Source organism: Theropithecus gelada, chromosome 5, assembly GCF_003255815.1.
Source record: "Theropithecus gelada isolate Dixy chromosome 5, Tgel_1.0, whole genome shotgun sequence".
Taxonomy (NCBI): domain Eukaryota; kingdom Metazoa; phylum Chordata; class Mammalia; order Primates; family Cercopithecidae; genus Theropithecus; species Theropithecus gelada.
Genome location: NC_037672.1, coordinates 143,235,461 through 143,254,150, shown reverse-complemented (window position 1 = coordinate 143,254,150; position 18,690 = coordinate 143,235,461). Strand labels below are relative to the sequence as shown.

Sequence of the window (18,690 nt, the reverse complement as noted above, 5' to 3'; positions counted from 1 at the left end):
ATTCTGGGGGCTGTGCAGACTAAACCCGCCTGGTCCAAAGAACCACATTGTAGGCTAGTGTAGGGGCAGCATCAGACTGATCTCACAGGCAAGTCATACCCACCGACCTGAAAGGAGGTGACCTTTCTTTTGACACCCTCTAAAAGGGAGAGAAAATTAAAATAACCAAACTGCTCACTGAATTCATTTTATCTAACGTCTTTTTTCATTTGACAGTGCTGCATTTTCCCACTGCCCTGTGTGATTATCTTGGTATTGGGTGGAATTGCTCTTTGCCTAACTTTGGCATGGTACAGTCTGTCTTGTCTCCCTATTAAATGAGTAAGAATGTAAGCTCCCATGAGGACAGGGAATTTTGATGTATTCACTGCACCGAGAAGAGTGTCTGGCACATAATGGATGAACACTTGCTATATACCAGACATTGTATATTATTCTTTATTTTTTAAAAATCCAAAAACTGACAAAGTGGTGCATTTCATACATGTAAAAACAGATTAAATAATAACTTGCCCAACCAAGGTCACACAGGTGGTAAATGGTGAACATGAGATCCAAACCCAGGGCTCTCCCACTTCTGCACCAGGCTTCTTAACTGCTACACTATTCAGCCTCAGGCACACTACTGGATATAATCAATGATAAATCTCTGCTTGGAACACAGCTATTCTTACTAGAAATTAGCTTGCTTTGGGATAGTCCTAACTGAAAGCCTTTTCTAACCAAATTCCAAAGGCCTTGTTTTACCTTATCAATGCATCATTTCATACTCTGAAAAATGTGTAATTGCCCTTTTGTTTAGTTATTTGAGATAAATCAGTGGCTGTGAGTTTGACTTTCTGTGACTATTTTGTCTCTGAAGGGAAAGTCTGTGTATGTGTGTGCATGTGTGCGTGTGTGTGTCCATGTGCACAGGCATGCGGGGTGGGTAGGGGGCAAAGAGACTGGCATTTGGTGATGTCTGAAGAATGGCTGTGTTCCTCAGTAGCAACTCCCCTCCTGGATTACACTATGCTTAAAGGGACCATCTATACCAATGAATTTTAAAGGCAAACATGAGCTTTTCTGAAAGATTCACTAAAGAGGAAGAAATAGAATTCAAATAACAGTGTTAGGACATTTGGATGGTAAACTTATGGATGTTTCTAACTAAGAACAAACTAAACAAAAGTGAGAAATCACCATGACAACTGAAGAGAGAAGCAACTGGATTCCAGATTTGCCAGCAGCTCTCTCCAGAACCCAGTGAAAAGCCTGAGAAAGCATTTAAATGGAAAACAAGTCATGTAAATTCAGGCAAATTAATCTTTGAAAGACAAAAAATGATCCAGGTGATTGGAGTATACTATCTCGTGCTAAGTGGGAAAGCAAATGTAATATTAGACTTCAAAAGACACAACGGGTGTTTTTCAATATACTTTCTTGCTTACTCCATACTTCAGTGCTCATTTTGAATTTTGTGTTGCTTGGTCAGTCCAGTTTCTTTCCTTCCTGCCATATCAAATCTATTTTTGCCCTGTGAAATATAATCCTCTCCCAGAGGGATATGTGAATGCATTGTCTTTAAAGTCTAGTGAAGCAACTAGTATTTGTTCTAAATCCTATCTGTCTTTTTCAACATAGGAAACATTACTTTAGCACCTATTCATAAATAACCAATTATTTGTGTATTGAGCACCAGCCCTGTGCTTAAATGTTGCAGGAAATTAAAATAAAAATATAGTATTTTGCCTATGTTCAGGAAAAATCAAAACCTACACACAAGAAAATAATGACAACATCATCAAACGCTAAATTATGTGATGCATCTAGAACGAGTGCCTTCATTCTTCAGAAGAATGAAGAAATCAATAGGAAAGCCACCTTCATCATGGAGGAAAATATAAGACTGAGCCTTGGTGACCCCAAAGGATTTAGGTATATGGAGAAAAATGACAATATCCAGGCAGGACTCAGCTTTAACAAAGATTAAAAAGTGCCAGCCCTGAGCCAGTGACAGCAATTGGCAAGTGAAAGTTTGGTTTAATGGAGTTAACACAGCTTGGAGATTAAAGGCAAACACACTGGGGTCCAGTTCTGCCTCCACTGCATACCAGTGTAGGCCATTAGGCAAGGTACTGAACTGCTCTAAACCTCAGTTTACTCATTTTTTATTGGAAAAATTACCACCTACTTCCTAGGGCTGTTGTAAGGCTTAAAGGAGATGATGCAGGCAGAGCCCTTAGCATGCAGTAGTGCTTACATAATGGTGGTAGTAGTGTTTGTTTTTTACTAAAGTCGAATAAGTAGAGGATTTGATGAATGGGCACTGGAAAGTCATTGGCGTTCTTGGGCAGGGTACTGGCTTTAATGAATGTGGATTTGGGGAAGATTAATCTGGCTGTGATTTGTAGGATTGATGAGGGAAGAGTCTGAAGACAAGGAGTTATGTCAGAAGGCTGTAAGTGTAATCTTGGCTTAATTTTATGAGGAGCTGAATTAGGAAGATGGCAGTGAAAACTGAGGAGAAAAAGGAGTGGTAAATGAGGGAAAAAAAATCTATAGAATTTGGTAACTTAATGTAGAGGTGGAAAGACAAATAGAATTTGTCAAAGATGATCCCCAAACTTTCGGTTGTAGAAAGCAGGTAAGCTAGTGACAGTAGGAGTTGCAGAGGACTGTGAGGGGCTGGAACTCACCCCTCTAATTGTATAAAGCCAACATGGTCCAGACAAATGCTATGAGAAGGCAGTACCCAAGAAAGCAGGCACCTTTACTGGGTTATCCTGATATCCCTACCGCCTAGACCAGTAACTCACATATAGCAGAAGCCCAAAAAGTATTTTGTTAATGAATGAATGAATGAATGAATGAATGGTAGGAACATAGTACACCTACACAAGTAAGTAAACTCTGAACAATAATGTAAAGTAGATCATTTTTATATTGTGAACAATAGAGCAGCTTCAGTGGAAGTTAAATAAAAGTCCGTATTTAATCTAAGAAGAAAAATGTCTGTTTCTCAAGGAAAAATAAAAAACTGTCCATCCAATAGAAAGTAGTTATTATTGAAGCTTGAACACTGATACAAAGGGAATTTTTTAATTCAGAGAACATAAAATAAACATATTTAAAATAGGAAAAAAACTTGTTCTTATACATATTGTTTTATCCTTTCCATCCTGGGTATAGGATAAAAGAAAATCCTTACTTGCTTGTTAGAAGAAAAAAGCTCTTACTTGAAGTTCCTACTTGGCAGATGTCAGTTGAAAGCTCTGCTTATGGAATATGCTGCAGTGTCAAACTCTGTTGGATAATTTTAGACAAATGTGTCATGTGTGACATGGAAATATGGCATGCTGTACATTAGTGATTTCCCAAGTGTTTGGATCAGGTAGTAATGTGCTGAGAAAGTGCTCTTTATCTATCCACACAGTGTACTTGTAGAGCAATGGGGAAATGCTTTTGGTGGAAATTACTTTAGTCAGAAAAAGAATCCATTTACAATATGTGCCTTCTAACATCTTTCAGACAATGCATTGTATTAAAGAGGCATTTTTTGATTAATGTTTTATAAACATTTTTCAGCATGACAGCTTAAAGTCCCTGTAAAATTGTAAATGCGTGCATAGTGTTCACTTCCATAAAGTCAAATGCCATCTCATAAAGTCTAGTTGAATCCTGTCAACCATGGTGACACAGAATCAGTACCTGGGAGCATTAAAATTAATTTGCTTCATTTATATTACTGCAGTGATAGGAAGATGAAAAGAGTCCTATATTTAAATTTTACTTTAAAAGGAAAACTCTTTCTAGTAAGTTTGTTTGGGTGTTTTAATTATCACTATTGTTTTTTCTAATTCACAAATGTAGTAAAAGTGGAGTGATAGTCTGCACAATAACTTTATGACAGAATCTGGAAAAATACAAGTTTATTCATTCAGCACACTCCTTTTGACCACCTACCATATGCTCAATGATGAGAAGAAACCATTGCTGACCCTAAGAAGCTTACAGCTTGGTAAAGGAAATGCACGAGAAGGAGGCAATGATAATAAGGGTAGTGAAGGTGAGGTTGGAATGTCCTGGCATAGGTCAGCATGGAGTAGAAAGGATCTAAAGGCCACCTTGGGACTTTGAGGATGGCTTCCAAGAGGAGGCAACCTAAGAACTGAGGGCTAAGGGATACAGAGGAGTTGGGTGGGTCATGAATGGATGATGAGCATCCTAGGCAGAAGGGAGCTCAGGTGCAAAGGCCTAGGGGCAAGATAGAGAATGGCACGTGGCCAAGGATGGGTGAGAGGACCACAAGGTGCCCATCATGGCTGGAGCGCCCAGGTAAAAGAGCAGAGAGGTAGTGAGATTTAGAGTGAAAATAGTAAAAGTTTGGGGCAGGTCAAGAAGTCCTCTTATGCTCTTGTGCCACAGTTTAGGGATATCTCCTGTGTGATACACTTCTGCGTGATATGACACGATCAGATTTGCACTTTAGAATGTTCACTCTGGTCACAGAGTAGAAAATGGCTTGGACAGGACAACTCTAAAGGCAGAGAGACTGGTTTGAGACTGTGGAAGAGGTGCTCTTAAACAAAGGTGAGGGGAATGGAGGTGTGACTGGTCACCCATGTGCCCAGTAAGTTATGGAAATGCAGGGTTAGGTCAAATCCTGCTTCCCAGTATGTCTAGCCCTTCTACAGAGTACTTGATCAGTTACATGAGTTTTAATTGAATGAATAAGTAAGCAAGTGAATTAGTAAGCGAGTGAGTAATGAGGACAAAAGAGTGGTGCATTACATAGGTTTCTGGAATAAGAGATGCAGCTGATTTTCTCTGATCTGACATGAAGAGCAAATGTTGCCGAATTCTTGGCCAGCTGACAGAAATCACAGTATGGCAAGTGCAGGGGCTTTTAGCAGGTTCTCAACCTCTCTCAACAATTGAGATGACCCCCAAGTTTCCAGTTGTTGTCCAGATAGTGCTGCTAACAGCAAAGATGCCTTAGAGAAGAGATACTGAGTTCACCACTTCCAAATGATTGCCACCATAGCAGGGAACCTCGAACATGGAAAGTGTTAACTCTCACTCTGCTTATCCCAACTTCTCTTTCTATTCTGACCTTGGAGAAACTGAAGATGTACCAAGTAGATGCTTGGGATTGCAGGGAGGGGAAGCAGGGGAGAAGTTGAAAGAAAGTAAGGAAAGAAAAGGTTGAGATAAATAGATTTAGAAGAAACTCTAATAATTGAAAAGGAAAGTAGATCATTGAATGATTGAAAAGTAAGGAAAATTTTAAGTCCATAGAGCAATAGAGGAGATGCTTTTGCTGGAAATTAGTCAGAAAAAGAATCCATTTACAATATGGGCCTTCTAACATCTTTCAGACATGCATTGTCTGAAATAAAATAAAGTTTTCTAAAACAAGTAACATATGACTCGAGTCGCTGGAGTGGGCCTCCCCCCGGCGAGTGACTGGCTTGTGAATCCACCACGTGAGAGTGGCATAGAGAGGATACATGAAAGAGACTTGGACCATGACCTTTGGGAGCTATTTTTTTCTCTGATATATTTTTAAACATATTTTTAACAGTATTCACTTGTGGGGGTAGAGATAGGAAATTTGATTAATGACTAGCAAGAAGGTATTGCAGGCACATAAAATGATAGGGGGAAATTCCTATTTAATTTGACAAATTTCTGCCTCAGCTGCAAGTGATCTTGGATCCCTTCTCTTTTTCAAGCAAAGGGAATGACTGTCATACAAGGCAGAGTAAGAAAAGGGCAACCAGGGTCAGTCAGCAAAGCAGAAATCACCCTTGGAATACAGGGAATTGTATTGTAAATACTGTTGGAAAGCTGAAAAGGGAAATGGCGACAGTGAGGGAACCGGACAAATAAATGCAGAAAGTAGCTGGAGCTGGGGGACAAGGGGAAGAAGTTAGAATTCTCAGAACCTAGAAGCTTGGAGAAAGGCAGCAGAGCGGGTTCTCAGACATCCGAGGAGGGGCACTGCCCCGCTGGTGCTGTGGCCCTCAGGGGCACGATGAGTTATAGACTGGAACCAAGTACCCCTGTGCCAGTGAAGGGGCCTGGCAGGAAGCCCAGACTGTAAAGAAATTCCTCCTCCTCCTCCAGCCTTCCTCTGGGGCCCCTTGCAAGGAGCAGCTGACCAGGACAGGTGTTTGAAGAGTCCCAGCTTCCTCACAAGAGCAGTGGACAGAAGGGTGTGTTTGAAGGAGAGAGATAAGAGCTGAAGAACCAGCAATGGCTGGAAGAGAACTTCCTAAAACTTGACATTAGGGTCCAAAGAAGGGAAAGATGATTTGTCCACCATAAGCTTCTTGAGGATCAAAGCTATGCCTTTGAATCATGGCTTCCTTGTCACTATTGGGGTAGCCCTAGCAGTTGTTTTTGACACATTTGAAATCACAGAGATGTGCTGGTGTGGGGAGCAGAGGAGTTTGACACCACACTGCCCCTGGAAGTGCTTCTGAGAGGTCTTCAAGGAGAATGAGTTCCGAAAGGATGGCTAGACTTGAAAGTGTTCTGCATGCCAGGCCCTCTCCCTTTTCACAGCAGCTGCAGTGCCCATGGCATCTGGAACCGACCTTACCTAATACAGGGAACTGGAAATTCAGGTTGCCTGAGTCGCAGTTTAGAACCTACCACTGAGAAATTTTCCTGACCACTAGGTGCTTCAGTTTCCTCATCAAAATTTTTGTTTACTTATTGTAGCAGCAGCATCTGGGACTGTCTCTATGGCTTCCCTTCTGAGATCACTTAAGCTTGCTGATGAATGAATGACACAGAGCCCAGATTCTTAGCTAAGAATAGACAACATAGGTGGTTTAGCCCAGCAGCCTCATATCTGGCGTCAGTCCTCGAATCTGGGGTCAGAAAGTCCTGCTCTGGTCCATTTTAGGGACAAAATATCATCATACTTCTATCACTTGCTCCCTTTAGCCTCACATTTACTCCACTCCCATCCCCCAATGTCTTAGCATCACCTCTTTGGGCCAAGGAATGAATAATGTTTCTTGGAAACAGAAGAAGTTGTATTCAGATTTTATTTTCTCATTGTAACAGCTTCTCAAAACTATAAGATCAGATGCTGCTTTTCAGCAATAGATTTTTAAAGCTTATTTTTTTTAAAAAAAGGCCCTTCGTTTTTTATATTACTATAAAGACAGAAACTGCAAAAAATCTAAGCATGTACTTTAGAAGCTCTCAGAGACTATGTTTGGGAAGAGTTAAGTGTTTTCAGTTTATGGCAATGATATGTGAGGCTGTGAAAAAGAAAGCAACCATGAAATACATTTTTGCATAAAGGTTTGAAATTTATTAGAAGGTAAAAATAATTGAAAAAGCTAAGCCTTCTTTGTTGTGTTCTAATAAAAAGTTATTTATGTGCCATCATTGTACATGGTTAGGAGCTTGGGTCCTTTTCAGAGGCTGTTATCAGAGAAACAAGAAAGCTAGGCTGTTAAAGCTATTCAGTTGAAAAAGCTGATACATACATAGCACTTCTGAAGACCGTGGCTGCATTAAAGCAATTAGTAATAATAGTTAGACTGCTAGTGTCTGAATTGTGTTAGCTATAGAAGCTCAAAAGTTATGCACTATAGGCAGCAGCTTATAAAATATACACACCTAGCCTTTGGTATAATAGGATAGTAGACTCATGAAGTAGTCTTCATTTGAGTTCCATTAAGACATTCACTGTGGAGTTTAAACATTCAGCCCTAATTTTTTTTTTTTTTTTTTTTGAGACAGGGTCTCACTCTGTCACCTAGGCTGGAGTGCAGTGATGTGATCTCGGCTCACTGCAACCTCTGCCTCCCAGGTTCAAGCGATTCTTCTGCCTCGGCCTCCCACGTAGCTGAGACTACAGGCGTGTGCCACCACGCCTGGCTAATTTTTGTATTCATCTTCCATAGACCAATCTGTATGAGCCTTACCTAATGATTGTAAAGCACTTTAAGATCCTTGGCCAAAAGGGAACATACAAATCCTTTATTAAGGTTCGGTTGACTAAAATGCCCTCCTACTTATAGCAGTGTATACCATACATTATCTTACCATATTTTTTTACTCTCAAAAGCAAGCTTTGGGACTTTGAACTGGTACCAGGCAGTTCTCCCTAAAGGCTAACAGGCTATCTCACTGTTAAGCAAGAAGAGATCCATTTTTAGCATCTCCCTCACCAATATTTTTCAGCCTTCTTAAAGAAACTCCATCACACACAGTCTGCTCTCCTCTCCTTGTTAGATAAGCTTCTAATTTGCAGTGAGAATTATTGGTACCCTTGAATACTGACCATTTTTCCACCTTATTCTAGTTAGAACTTTATGTAGTGAAAGGAAGATGTAAAGTTTTGGTGACCCATTTCAGACTTTCCCATTTCAGTTCTGTGAATAAACATGGGGAAATATGGTAATAACCTATTCCAAAGTTCTGATTTTGATGGAGTATGTCCTTAATTTGATGACAGACTGAATTTGCTTTAAGTTTCCTGTCTTCTTTGTTCAACAGGAATTCCGATGCTGAAGATTGTGTTTGCAGGCCATGAGCATCTCTCTTTAATATCCGTGCCCTTGCTCATCTACCACCCAGCTCAGATCCTTCTGGGAAGTGTGTTGGTGCCAACAATCAAGTCTTGGATGGTATCAAGGCAGAAGGTGAGTCTCCAGAAAGATCTTATTTGGATCCAAGTGAGATTAAAGTGCTGTTCCTGAATCTGAACTGTTCATACACTTTAGATTTTGCTTGCATATCTTTGTTTTCAAGTACATATTTTCTTACTTCAATACAATAATAATGGTGCACTGATCCATTCCAATCTGAACAGGAGGGTTAAGGTTAAAGATCTTAAATTGTTATAAAAGACAGTTGTACTTAACATGCAGTTTTTACAAGCTCTTTTTAATTCATTCATATTGAAGGGCATATTATATGGAGTAGAGGTTCAGTAAATATACTCCAACTAGATACCTGCTCCACTCTGGTGCATACCATCTTTGCCTCACTCAGTCTTTCATCTGTGTCTTACTTCACATGCCTTTCCAAATAAGATAGAACCCAGCATTATCCAGATTGCCTACGTTATTTTTAATTTTCCAGACATATAATAACCTATTTGTACAGCAAAACTGCATTTGGGCATTAAAAAATAAACTTTAACTAGCAAAGAAGTCCATGCAATGTTAATTTCACCACACTTAGAATCTTGTACTTATTAGATATTTGTGGATTTCATTTCCTAAATTATCAACCAAAATAAGTAAACCAGGTGATTCACAAGAAGTTTGGATGATGCACATAATGTAGTAGCATCGACAGAACTGGCTCCTTCCCAGTGACTTGGACATACCAGGACTTATTTTTCTCTCTACACAAAGTAGTGACTGTTATCAGGAGATGTGTGGGAAGAAAAGACATCCAATGACAAGACCCTGTGTCATGTTCTTCATATCCTGAAAATGGGATGGCCACAGTACCACCTATTGAGCACTGTGTGTGCTAAGCACATCCTATCCTCTACCTGGTTCAGAGGATGGATTTTGGGCCTGCCTGCCTGGGCTCAGAGCTCAGGCTGCTGGCCTTCTCATCCTGTAACCTGGGGCATACTTTACTGAGCATCCTGTAGCTTAGTTTCTGCTGACTAATGATATCTACACCATAGGGTTGTAGAGGATTACGTGGTGAGTGTTTGATAAAGCTAGCTGCCATAATTATTATCATCATTGTTCATCATTATCTACAGTGATGTTCACTGCAGACTTTGCTGTCTCCATTTTACGGGTTAGGAAATGGGCTCGGGGAGTTGAGCAGCTGGCCTGAAACCATGGGGTAGTTCAGCCAGTGCTGGAGTTAGGACTTGAACACTGGGCTATTTGACCCCCAAAATCTTTTCCCACACCATGATGACACTCCAGACAGAAGCGTAACATCACTTTTAGAAGGTTTGCCCTCGGCTCCCAGGATCCTACCTGAGAAGTTGAGCCCATCCAACATGTTCACTAATTCAGTTATTTAACAAAATGTTAACATAAAAAAGATTCCTCTTCTATACTGGGTACCACTCCAGGCTCTGAGCCTCCTACTCAGAGTTGGTTGTGGAGCAGTTTACTACCTTTTTCTTTCTTTTACTATTTATCCCCTTTGAAATTTTCTATTTCTATTTATGGCTTATGTTTATCAGTATGTATGCACATTGTCAGTCAGAATTTGTACATATAAATTTTGACAAAGAACGAAGAAAATTATTTGAAAATCCTAATACTCATCAATATTATATAGCCATAGTGAACAGTAAATTAATCAGAGTGAATTTTTCTTCCAAACATTTAAAAGCTCTAGAATTTGTTCTGTAGACTAACAGAAGCATTTCCAAAAGGGAGACTAAATTGTACAATGTTGTTCATTTTTCCTTTGTGTAGAAACTACTCCAAACCAGGGGGCCACTGGCTAACTTGAATAATCCAGAAGGCTTGGAATATCTATCCATCAAATTTGGGCATTAAAATAAATACCAAGAGTCCATCCTCCAGGTATCCATGAGTGCCTCCTCTGCTTTGCACACAGTACTGATTGAGACCCAAGGCTACCGTCTAGTGCACAGGGGAACCATATGAGTAGCCAGGCCAGGTGCGGGAGGGGGAAATGACAGTCTGCTGGCCAGAGAAATGGGCAGGGAAATCTGTTTGTATCCAGAGGTTTGGATTATTGGTTTTATGATGCCATCTGGGTGGGCCTCTTCTTCCTTCTAGTAGCATAAATTATCTGGTGTTAATTGATGCTTTCACTTTGCTCATGGATACTGTCCAACTCTGAACATGTTTTCCTTCCTTGTAGGGAGTGAAGCTGACAAGGCCAACAGTATAACAAAGGAGGTGGACTTTCTGTAGCAATGTATATATGTACAGGATTGTACATACTAGCAATTCTGAAGACTTGTACTTGTGAATGTTGCCTCAATGCATATTTTATTTTTTTACATAAAAATATGATATACTTGTTTAAGTGCCTTAAAATGTATTTGACAAGAGCATTATTTCCAAAATATGCTTTGTTGATTACTGCCAGGGGTGATACAATATTTGGGGGTTAATTTTTTTTTTTCCTAATGCAGGAATCAGTCATGGTAAGTGACAAAAAGCAAACATGCTTTCCCTGCAGCACCTTTGTGCAATACAACCCTATAATAGTTACTGTAATGTTTGAAATGAGGTCACACCATCAAGAAAATGCCCTTCTGATGACAGTGAAAATTTCCAAAGTCTTATTCACGCATACTTTGATTTACTGTGTGATTCTTTTTTTCTACGACTGTGACATGCCTCTTCCTTATCAACTCAGCGGGGGTCATAGATCGAATAGATGCTGAAAAGCGCAAGATATATGCATTCCTTGACATCATTTTTAAAGACATTCCTTCAAATAGTTTCCACACAGAAATTCCTCAGTCCCATTATGAGAGATTGTGGCGTTATATGTCTTAAATTTATTATAAGCTGCTTCAAAGAAAGGGCCTGAATGTTTGAGTTATGAGTGAAATTATGTGAAATTTTGAGTTAAACTCTGCGACTTGATTTTCAGGGTCTTTAAAATATATCTTAATATGTTCTTCCTCTTTATTCAATAATTTCTTTCTTACACTTACACACTCATAATAGCCAAATATGAGGCACAAAAATGTTACAATCAGTTTGAAAGCAGCAACAATTAATGGTAGATTCTATTCACATTCCACAACCCAGACGAAAATTTATTTCCTGTTACACAGATGTGCTGAGCACTTTCCAGATTGCCCCTGTTAGCCAAAAGCAGCCTGTTCCATCCTGGAATTCAGCACACTTAAGGCATTCGAGACAATTTATTAATGAAAATCTCCTTGGCAGATCTGACAAATGTTGGCAATATTTTTTAAAAGTTAAATCGTATTGCTCTTATGAATAAATGAAAATATAAAGGTCATAGATGCAAACAAATGTTACATATACACATTCTGTCTCACCACATGAAAAGAACATGCAAAACCATTTAATAACCAAAATATCAAGTAAAATCAGTTCCCAATTGGGCAGCAGCTTTCAAATGAGTATCCAATATTTGCTTCTGCTGTAACTGTAAGAACTGTAACTGGACCGAAGTAGAGAGTGAAGCTACGTATAGAACTACAGGAACACTTTTCTGTGTTTCCTCCATGCCGTCCTGTCACATCCTCTTACACGTCCTGTCTTGATTTGATAGACAATATTGGCATCCTGGGTCTCACTGAGGCCGTGCTATGTCCTCAGCAGCTGTTCTTTGTTGTTTTGTTGTTATGCCCACAACAAAAAATCATTCCTTAGAAACTTAACCAAGTTTATCTACAGTGTAAATTTATATTATTGTTACTACCAGGTCTCATCTTTTGTCAATGTCATTGAAAGAAATTTCATGTGAGTTATTCTCAGTGTGAATTTTAAGGCTAATGCCAGACCCTGCAAAAATCTGTGCCAACCAGGCTGTAGTATACACTGTTATAAAGAATTTTACTTGTGTCTAAAACTACAGTCATTTTGCTTAGGTAATTGTGTTTACCTATGGAGCACAGAAAGGCTCTTATGTTTTGTTCCTACAAGTTTCTTTGAATTTTGGAGCAAATGGAAATGTCTGTCTGTCTGTCATCTATCTGCCCTATCATAAAAATCTTTCTCTCTAACATTAGAATACTGATCCCCGCCCCCAACTTATCTACCTCTATTGTCTAACACCTATAGTAGGTGTGATCATGGGATAAAATTCAACTGAAAATGCTATGATAACATTTTATCTTTTGCTTTAAAAAATGTGTTTTGTTTTCAAATAATCTTTACATAGTGAACTTTGGTGGCTTTAGTGATAATGTTTATGCCAATTTCTTTTTTTTTTTACACAAATTCCTTGGCATATTTTTTCATAAAGAACAAAAAATAAAATCAAAATTTATTTTTAATTCATGCTTATTGGGATTTAATTATTCAGAGCTTAAGTATTTTGTTACGTTTATACACTGCAAAGCTATCTGTTTTATGCATTTATTTTGTCTAAACGTATTTATGAAAGAAATACATTAGATTATATTTATGTTTACTCATTTTTCCACCTGGATTTTTTTTAATGGTTGTTACAAAATTTGATTTTTTAATGGGTGATAATGTTGGTATTTTCATGTTTTTTCTTAGTATTAAAATGTTTGTGGGTTTTTAAAAATTCTTCCCTGTTCTGTTAAAAATTAACACACCTCTAGCTAATGTTCAGTGTTTGTTTATGCTAAATACCAAATTTTTTCAAAAGGATTGGTTAAGTAATAAAGTGGATTATTTATGATGACTGGAAGATGAAAATAATTATATGATTAAACAAAGAAATGTTTCAGAAATCACAAAAGAAACTGTGGCTTATTTTTAATCTGATTTCAGATGGCCTTGTGATGCCTTCCTAGTGTCTTTAGATTTCTCTTGATTCATTTCAGCACCGTTATATCATTTGTCGTTACATATACATAAACTTCATAGTCTCCTGGGTATTTCTGTGAGTACCTCCACCACACCATGATGTTAAAATCTAGAGGTAGCCCTTGCCTTTTTATGAGAGATATTTTCTCTGCAGCAGGGTTTAGGACCAAAAGGAAAACATACGCAGCAGAAGGGACAAAATGTAGATGATCTGAATTTCAGTTTTGAGAAATAGGAATGATAAACTTTATAGTGCCATTCCCAACCCCAGTGTTTCTTTGATGAGCAAGTTACCCTGTATAGAATTTCATACCTTTGTGTTCTTGTCTTTGCTGTCTTCTTGGCATAGAAATCCTCTTCCCCTGGAAGCCTGACAAAAATGTCACCTCCTCCATGAAGCCTTCCCAAGCCAGTGCCAGACTTGCTTCCTTTGATGTGTCCTTACAACATGTCCCTCAAGTCTTCTAAAACCTCTGCGTAGTTTAAATTGCTGTCTCCTCCAGTGCAGTAAACATTTCTGTTTTCCTACTGTGCCTCACAAAATGCCTGGCTCAAAGTAGTAGCCAAAAATGTGTATTGACTTTTCAGATAGTGATCTTAATAGGTAGGACATGAACCATCACAATTACAAGCACTCTTCTCTATACTGGGTATTATTAATTTATAAGGAAAACTGACTCTTTTACTACAATTCCTATTGTGAATAAACTATGAAGCACTGCCTTGTGCTCCTCATAGGAATATATTACTTCATAGCTGTGTAAATACTAACTCTCCAAGGCAAGACTGCAGGTGTGATATGCAAGCAACTTTCATCTTGCATGCCTTGACAGAACAATAGACCCTCAGTAATTTAAGCTAAATCAAGTTAGATCAATCTGAATTGATGAAAGCTTTATATACATAAAAATACAAGATTTCCTTATAGAAATTCTGATGTACTTACTTTAAAAACTAGATAAAAATTATCATCATCATTGGTTTGTATACAGACAATATATGAAAGGTCTTATAAGATTTTCTTTAACAAATCTTAGTTGCACTATAGGACAGTTTTTCCCAAATGTGAGTAAAATGCAAAACCCGTTTAAAGGGAAAAAAGCTTTTGTAGACTCTGGAGAACTTCTCTTCAAACCTGATTATGAGAAACTCTGTTTGAACTCTGTGTATTGAACGCTGTCACTCTAACAGGGTGCAGTGTGGTTGTCAACATGAGTGCAAGCAAAGGCACTGAAATCACAGGGCCATACTGAATCATAGGGTCCTCATCCAAATGACCTGAAATGGGCTCTCCCAGCTCTCCACCCACTCCTGAACTCTCCAGCATCTCAAACTCCACGGCTGTTCTCTTCTGTGCACCCATCCACCCAGACATGAAATTCAGCTCCAGTTACTTGATCGCTACAGAAGTCTCAACACACTGAATGTCTGGGGATGTACAAACCTTTTTTTTTTTTTTTTTTTTTTTTTTTTTTTTTTCCCTCAGATGGAGTCTCTCTCTTGTCGCCCAGGCTGGAGTGCAGTGGCATGATCTCGACTCACTGCAACCTCCACCTCCCGGGTTCAAGCGATCTCCTGCTTCAGCCTCCCAAGTAGCTGGGATTACAGGCACTTGCCACCACGCCTGGCTAATTTTTTGTATTTTTAGTAGAGATGGGATTTCGTCATGTTGCCCATGCCAGTCTCGAACTCCTTAGCTCAGGCAATCTGCCCACCTCGGCCTTCCAAAGTGCTAGGATTACAGGCATGAGCCACCACACCCAGCCTGGGGATGTGCAAACTTAAATGACTACTGGACATCCTGCTCCTGCCCATTTCCCATTCACCTGCCATCTGGAATTTCTCACGGACCACCCCTCCCTCCCCAGAGGCTCCGTCCACCTTCCCTGTTACCCACTCTCCGTGCCCACCTCCCATCTTTTCTCTTCGCTCCCCAATCCCAAAATTCACACAAGTGTAGCTAGCTCTGTTCATTCTCTAACTTTCCAAATGTGCTCTAAGATCTATTTGCAATGGCCATGGGAAGCCTGAAAAAGCCGTCTTCCCCGAGATGCCTATATAACCTGACAAGCATCATCACTTCTACTTCCCTCTCATCTAGGCGAGCACATGCTTCTGAACTTGGAATGAGGCAGTATGAGGATTCAGGTATGTCCCGCACAAACTGTACCCTAAATGTCAGGGAGAGAGAAGGGAGTATTTGACTTTTAAGTATAGCAGAAAAACAAGCAAATGATATAAATGGCTAATTTATAGAAGACAAAATAAAAATGGATAATAGACATTTTAGAATATACAAACTTACCATGGATCAGAGAAATGTACATTTAAATGAGATACTATTTTTCACTTATGAAAAAGATTGACAACAAGTTTAAAGTTCCATAATATTCAAATACTGACAGAGTGTGGAAGAGGGCACTTCTGCCCTGTAGTGGGACTATAAATGAGATGGAATGTGTGGTGGGCTATTTAACACTACTATCCAAAGCTTAAATATATGCGCCCTTCAACCCAACTCTTGCATTTCTGGGAGTCTACCCTGCAGAAATAAGTGCACAAGAGTCCATTGACAAGGATGTGTTCAGAGTATTGGTAAGACCAAAAAAACCATCCAAATTCCCCCATTCAGGGAAGTGTTTAAATAATCAATGGTGCATTCTTTAGAACATCTGGACCCATTTAAAGGAATAAGGGTAGACTACCTTGGAATAGCAGTATATTGTTAAGGGAGAGGAAAAAGTAAATTTCAGGAAAAAAATACGCATTTTTGAATCCTATTTTTACAGATCTGATATTTTCATTAACTAAAATGTTACATATGTATAGGGACACTACATGCTTTGAAAACATTTGGAAGGATAACTACCATTTATTGAGCTCTTCCTTTATCCCTGGTACTTTTCCAGGCACTGAACATTATCTCATTTTACCCTCACCAACTCTATGATGTAGGTAGTAGTATCCCTGTTTCACAGATGAGAAGACTGAATCACAGACTAAGTAGCACGCCCAAAGCCACAAAATTATTAAGTAGGAGCATTTGAACAATTTTTAGACTATACTTCACAGTGGCTACTTCAAGGAAGTAGGAATGCAGAGGTGGTGTATAATTTTACATTTTACTTTATCACATTTTGGAGGGGTTATAATAAACATGTAACACAAACTGGTGTGACCTCTCCTTCTACTTGAGGGAACAGCATATGTCTAGGCTATCGGACTTGGTCAAGAAAAACATCTTTTTCATCATGAGAAAGAAAGAGGAAGCCTTAAGCACAACCTAGGTGGGTGAAGGCAAGACAAGAATCCAGTTGTTCTACAAAGTGAGGTGAGCGGAATTTGGGGTGGGAGTAGACAGCATGGGAAGAAGAGCTGAGGCATTCAAGAATGGAGAGAAGGGTAGAAAAAAGAGAAGTAGAAGCCTTTAGCAGTAGACTGTTTAGCAGTATGGCTGAAGACTGAAGAGGATAGACACAGGAATGTCTGATGGCGGTAATGGCAAAGGCCTCCAGAAGACAGCGACTAGATACATTCATACACACAGAGCATTTAGGAGCAGGCCTGGCACATACTTAGTGACCTGTGTGAGTGGTGACAGTGGCGGTAGTGGCAGTGGTTGCCATCAGCAGCAGCATTATTAGTTTAAGTTATTTGCACTTTTTGCAGTTCTAAGACACGTGTGTCCCCCAACTTCCTCCCCACTCAAAAAAAAAAAAAAAATTTAATGAAAATCTGCCTCACATCAGAGCTTTTTGTTCATTTGGGAGAAAATGAAGTAAAATGTTCAGCATCCACCAAGAGGGTATATGGAGGAGAGGAAGCAAGCATTCCAGTAATAAAGACACCAAGTCATAGGCAGGAATTCTGTGCATGAGATGATCAGAAGAATGGAAGCTCCTGGAAATTTTGGGGAGAGAATACTTCCCACAGAACATAGAATTCATTCTCAAACCATTACATCCAAATATAAGTTAATACATATTCAGATGGAATGGGGGATTGTAACGACAGTTGCTACAATTCATACTAGTTGCTCTGATTTGCAGCACTTGCCAGTTGCTAGAGCATAAATGCTCCTGCCTGGGCTGGTTTCAAGCTACCAGCACGCTTCTGCTGAAGGCAGAGTTAGGAAGAGATGTGCACCATTGGCTCTCACAAGATCCCAGCATACCTCTACACGACAGGCCAGTACTAAATTTTTACTCGAATTTTTCATTTAATTCTTTCAACAACCATAGTAGAATATGTACCATTATTATCTGCATTGAACAAGTAAGGAAACCGAGGCAAAAAGTAAGTAGGGAATGCAAGCCTCACAACTCTTTCAGTGGTGGAGTTGGGGTTCAAATTCAACTTTTCCCGACTCCAAGAGCCCACATGTCTAACCACTAAGTAGACTCCATGACAGCCCGAAAACCTCACAGTTCTTGGAAGATCTTATTTTCTCATGTGCTAAAGTTCTGGAAAGTCTCAATGATTCGGAACTCCTTGAGCTCTGCAATGAAAGTTTTAATACAGGATGTTCTCTCTTCATGTGGAGTGAGTCAAAAGCCCTACAACTCAGAAATTCCAGACAGTTGGAAGGAAAGAGCCTTGGGTTGCTGACATACATACCAGGTCTCATGGTTCACTGGTAGTAGAAGACAAGGTGATGAGGAAATGGACCCTGCCCTCCACCCTAGAAATGGATCACTTCCTTGTTACCTGCTATTCCAAACTTGAAATTTTTGCAACCATGTTGACTTGTGCTCACTGCTGGAAGTTCTGGACTCTGATACTGTGTGCTCACAGAGCACTGCTGTCAGCGTGGTCACCCGGGCTGGTTTTGCCAACATGGCTAGAACTTACTCAGTTTCTTTTCCACAAATAAATGTTTACCAAGACTTCCAACTCTGGGCCCCACTGCTATTATTACCTCATGTGTGGTGCATTCTGACAATCCCCCTCCCTCTTAGCAGCTAATCTATGTCCACGCCTGCGAAGTCCTGTGCATGCCTAAGAAGGAGCCAACTGTCACTTACAGAGTTCACTTATCTGCTTATGAAGCCAATCTGAGAATTATGTAACATTATAGGATTGTTATTAGGGTCGAATGAGATAATTCCAGCAAACAACTTGTTACCGTGCCTGGCAAGAACTCAATAAGTGTCAGCTATGATTGCTATTCAACAATGAATGGGCAACCATATTGGGTGTGTGGAGTCAGAAGTGTGTTGGCAGATGTCAGGCT

General features: G+C 39.5%; 1 protein-coding gene across 3 annotated transcripts in view; it reads left to right on the top strand.

Annotated features, from left to right (window-relative positions):
* SLC10A7 (solute carrier family 10 member 7) overlaps positions 1 to 13,389 on the top strand; it is a 258,184-nt gene extending 244,795 nt beyond the window's left edge. For 2 of the 3 annotated variants that reach the window (XM_025385398.1, XM_025385397.1), the window contains 2 exons: positions 8,509 to 8,654; positions 10,831 to 13,389. In XM_025385398.1, coding sequence (XP_025241183.1) covers positions 8,509 to 8,654; positions 10,831 to 10,860 — 176 coding nt within the window. In that variant the 3' untranslated portion in view covers positions 10,861 to 13,389. Of the gene's footprint in view, positions 1 to 8,508; positions 8,655 to 10,415; positions 10,527 to 10,830 lie in introns of all 3 variants that reach the window. The other variant, XM_025385396.1, reaches the window with a different exon arrangement.
* Positions 13,390 to 18,690: the final 5,301 nt, after the last annotated feature.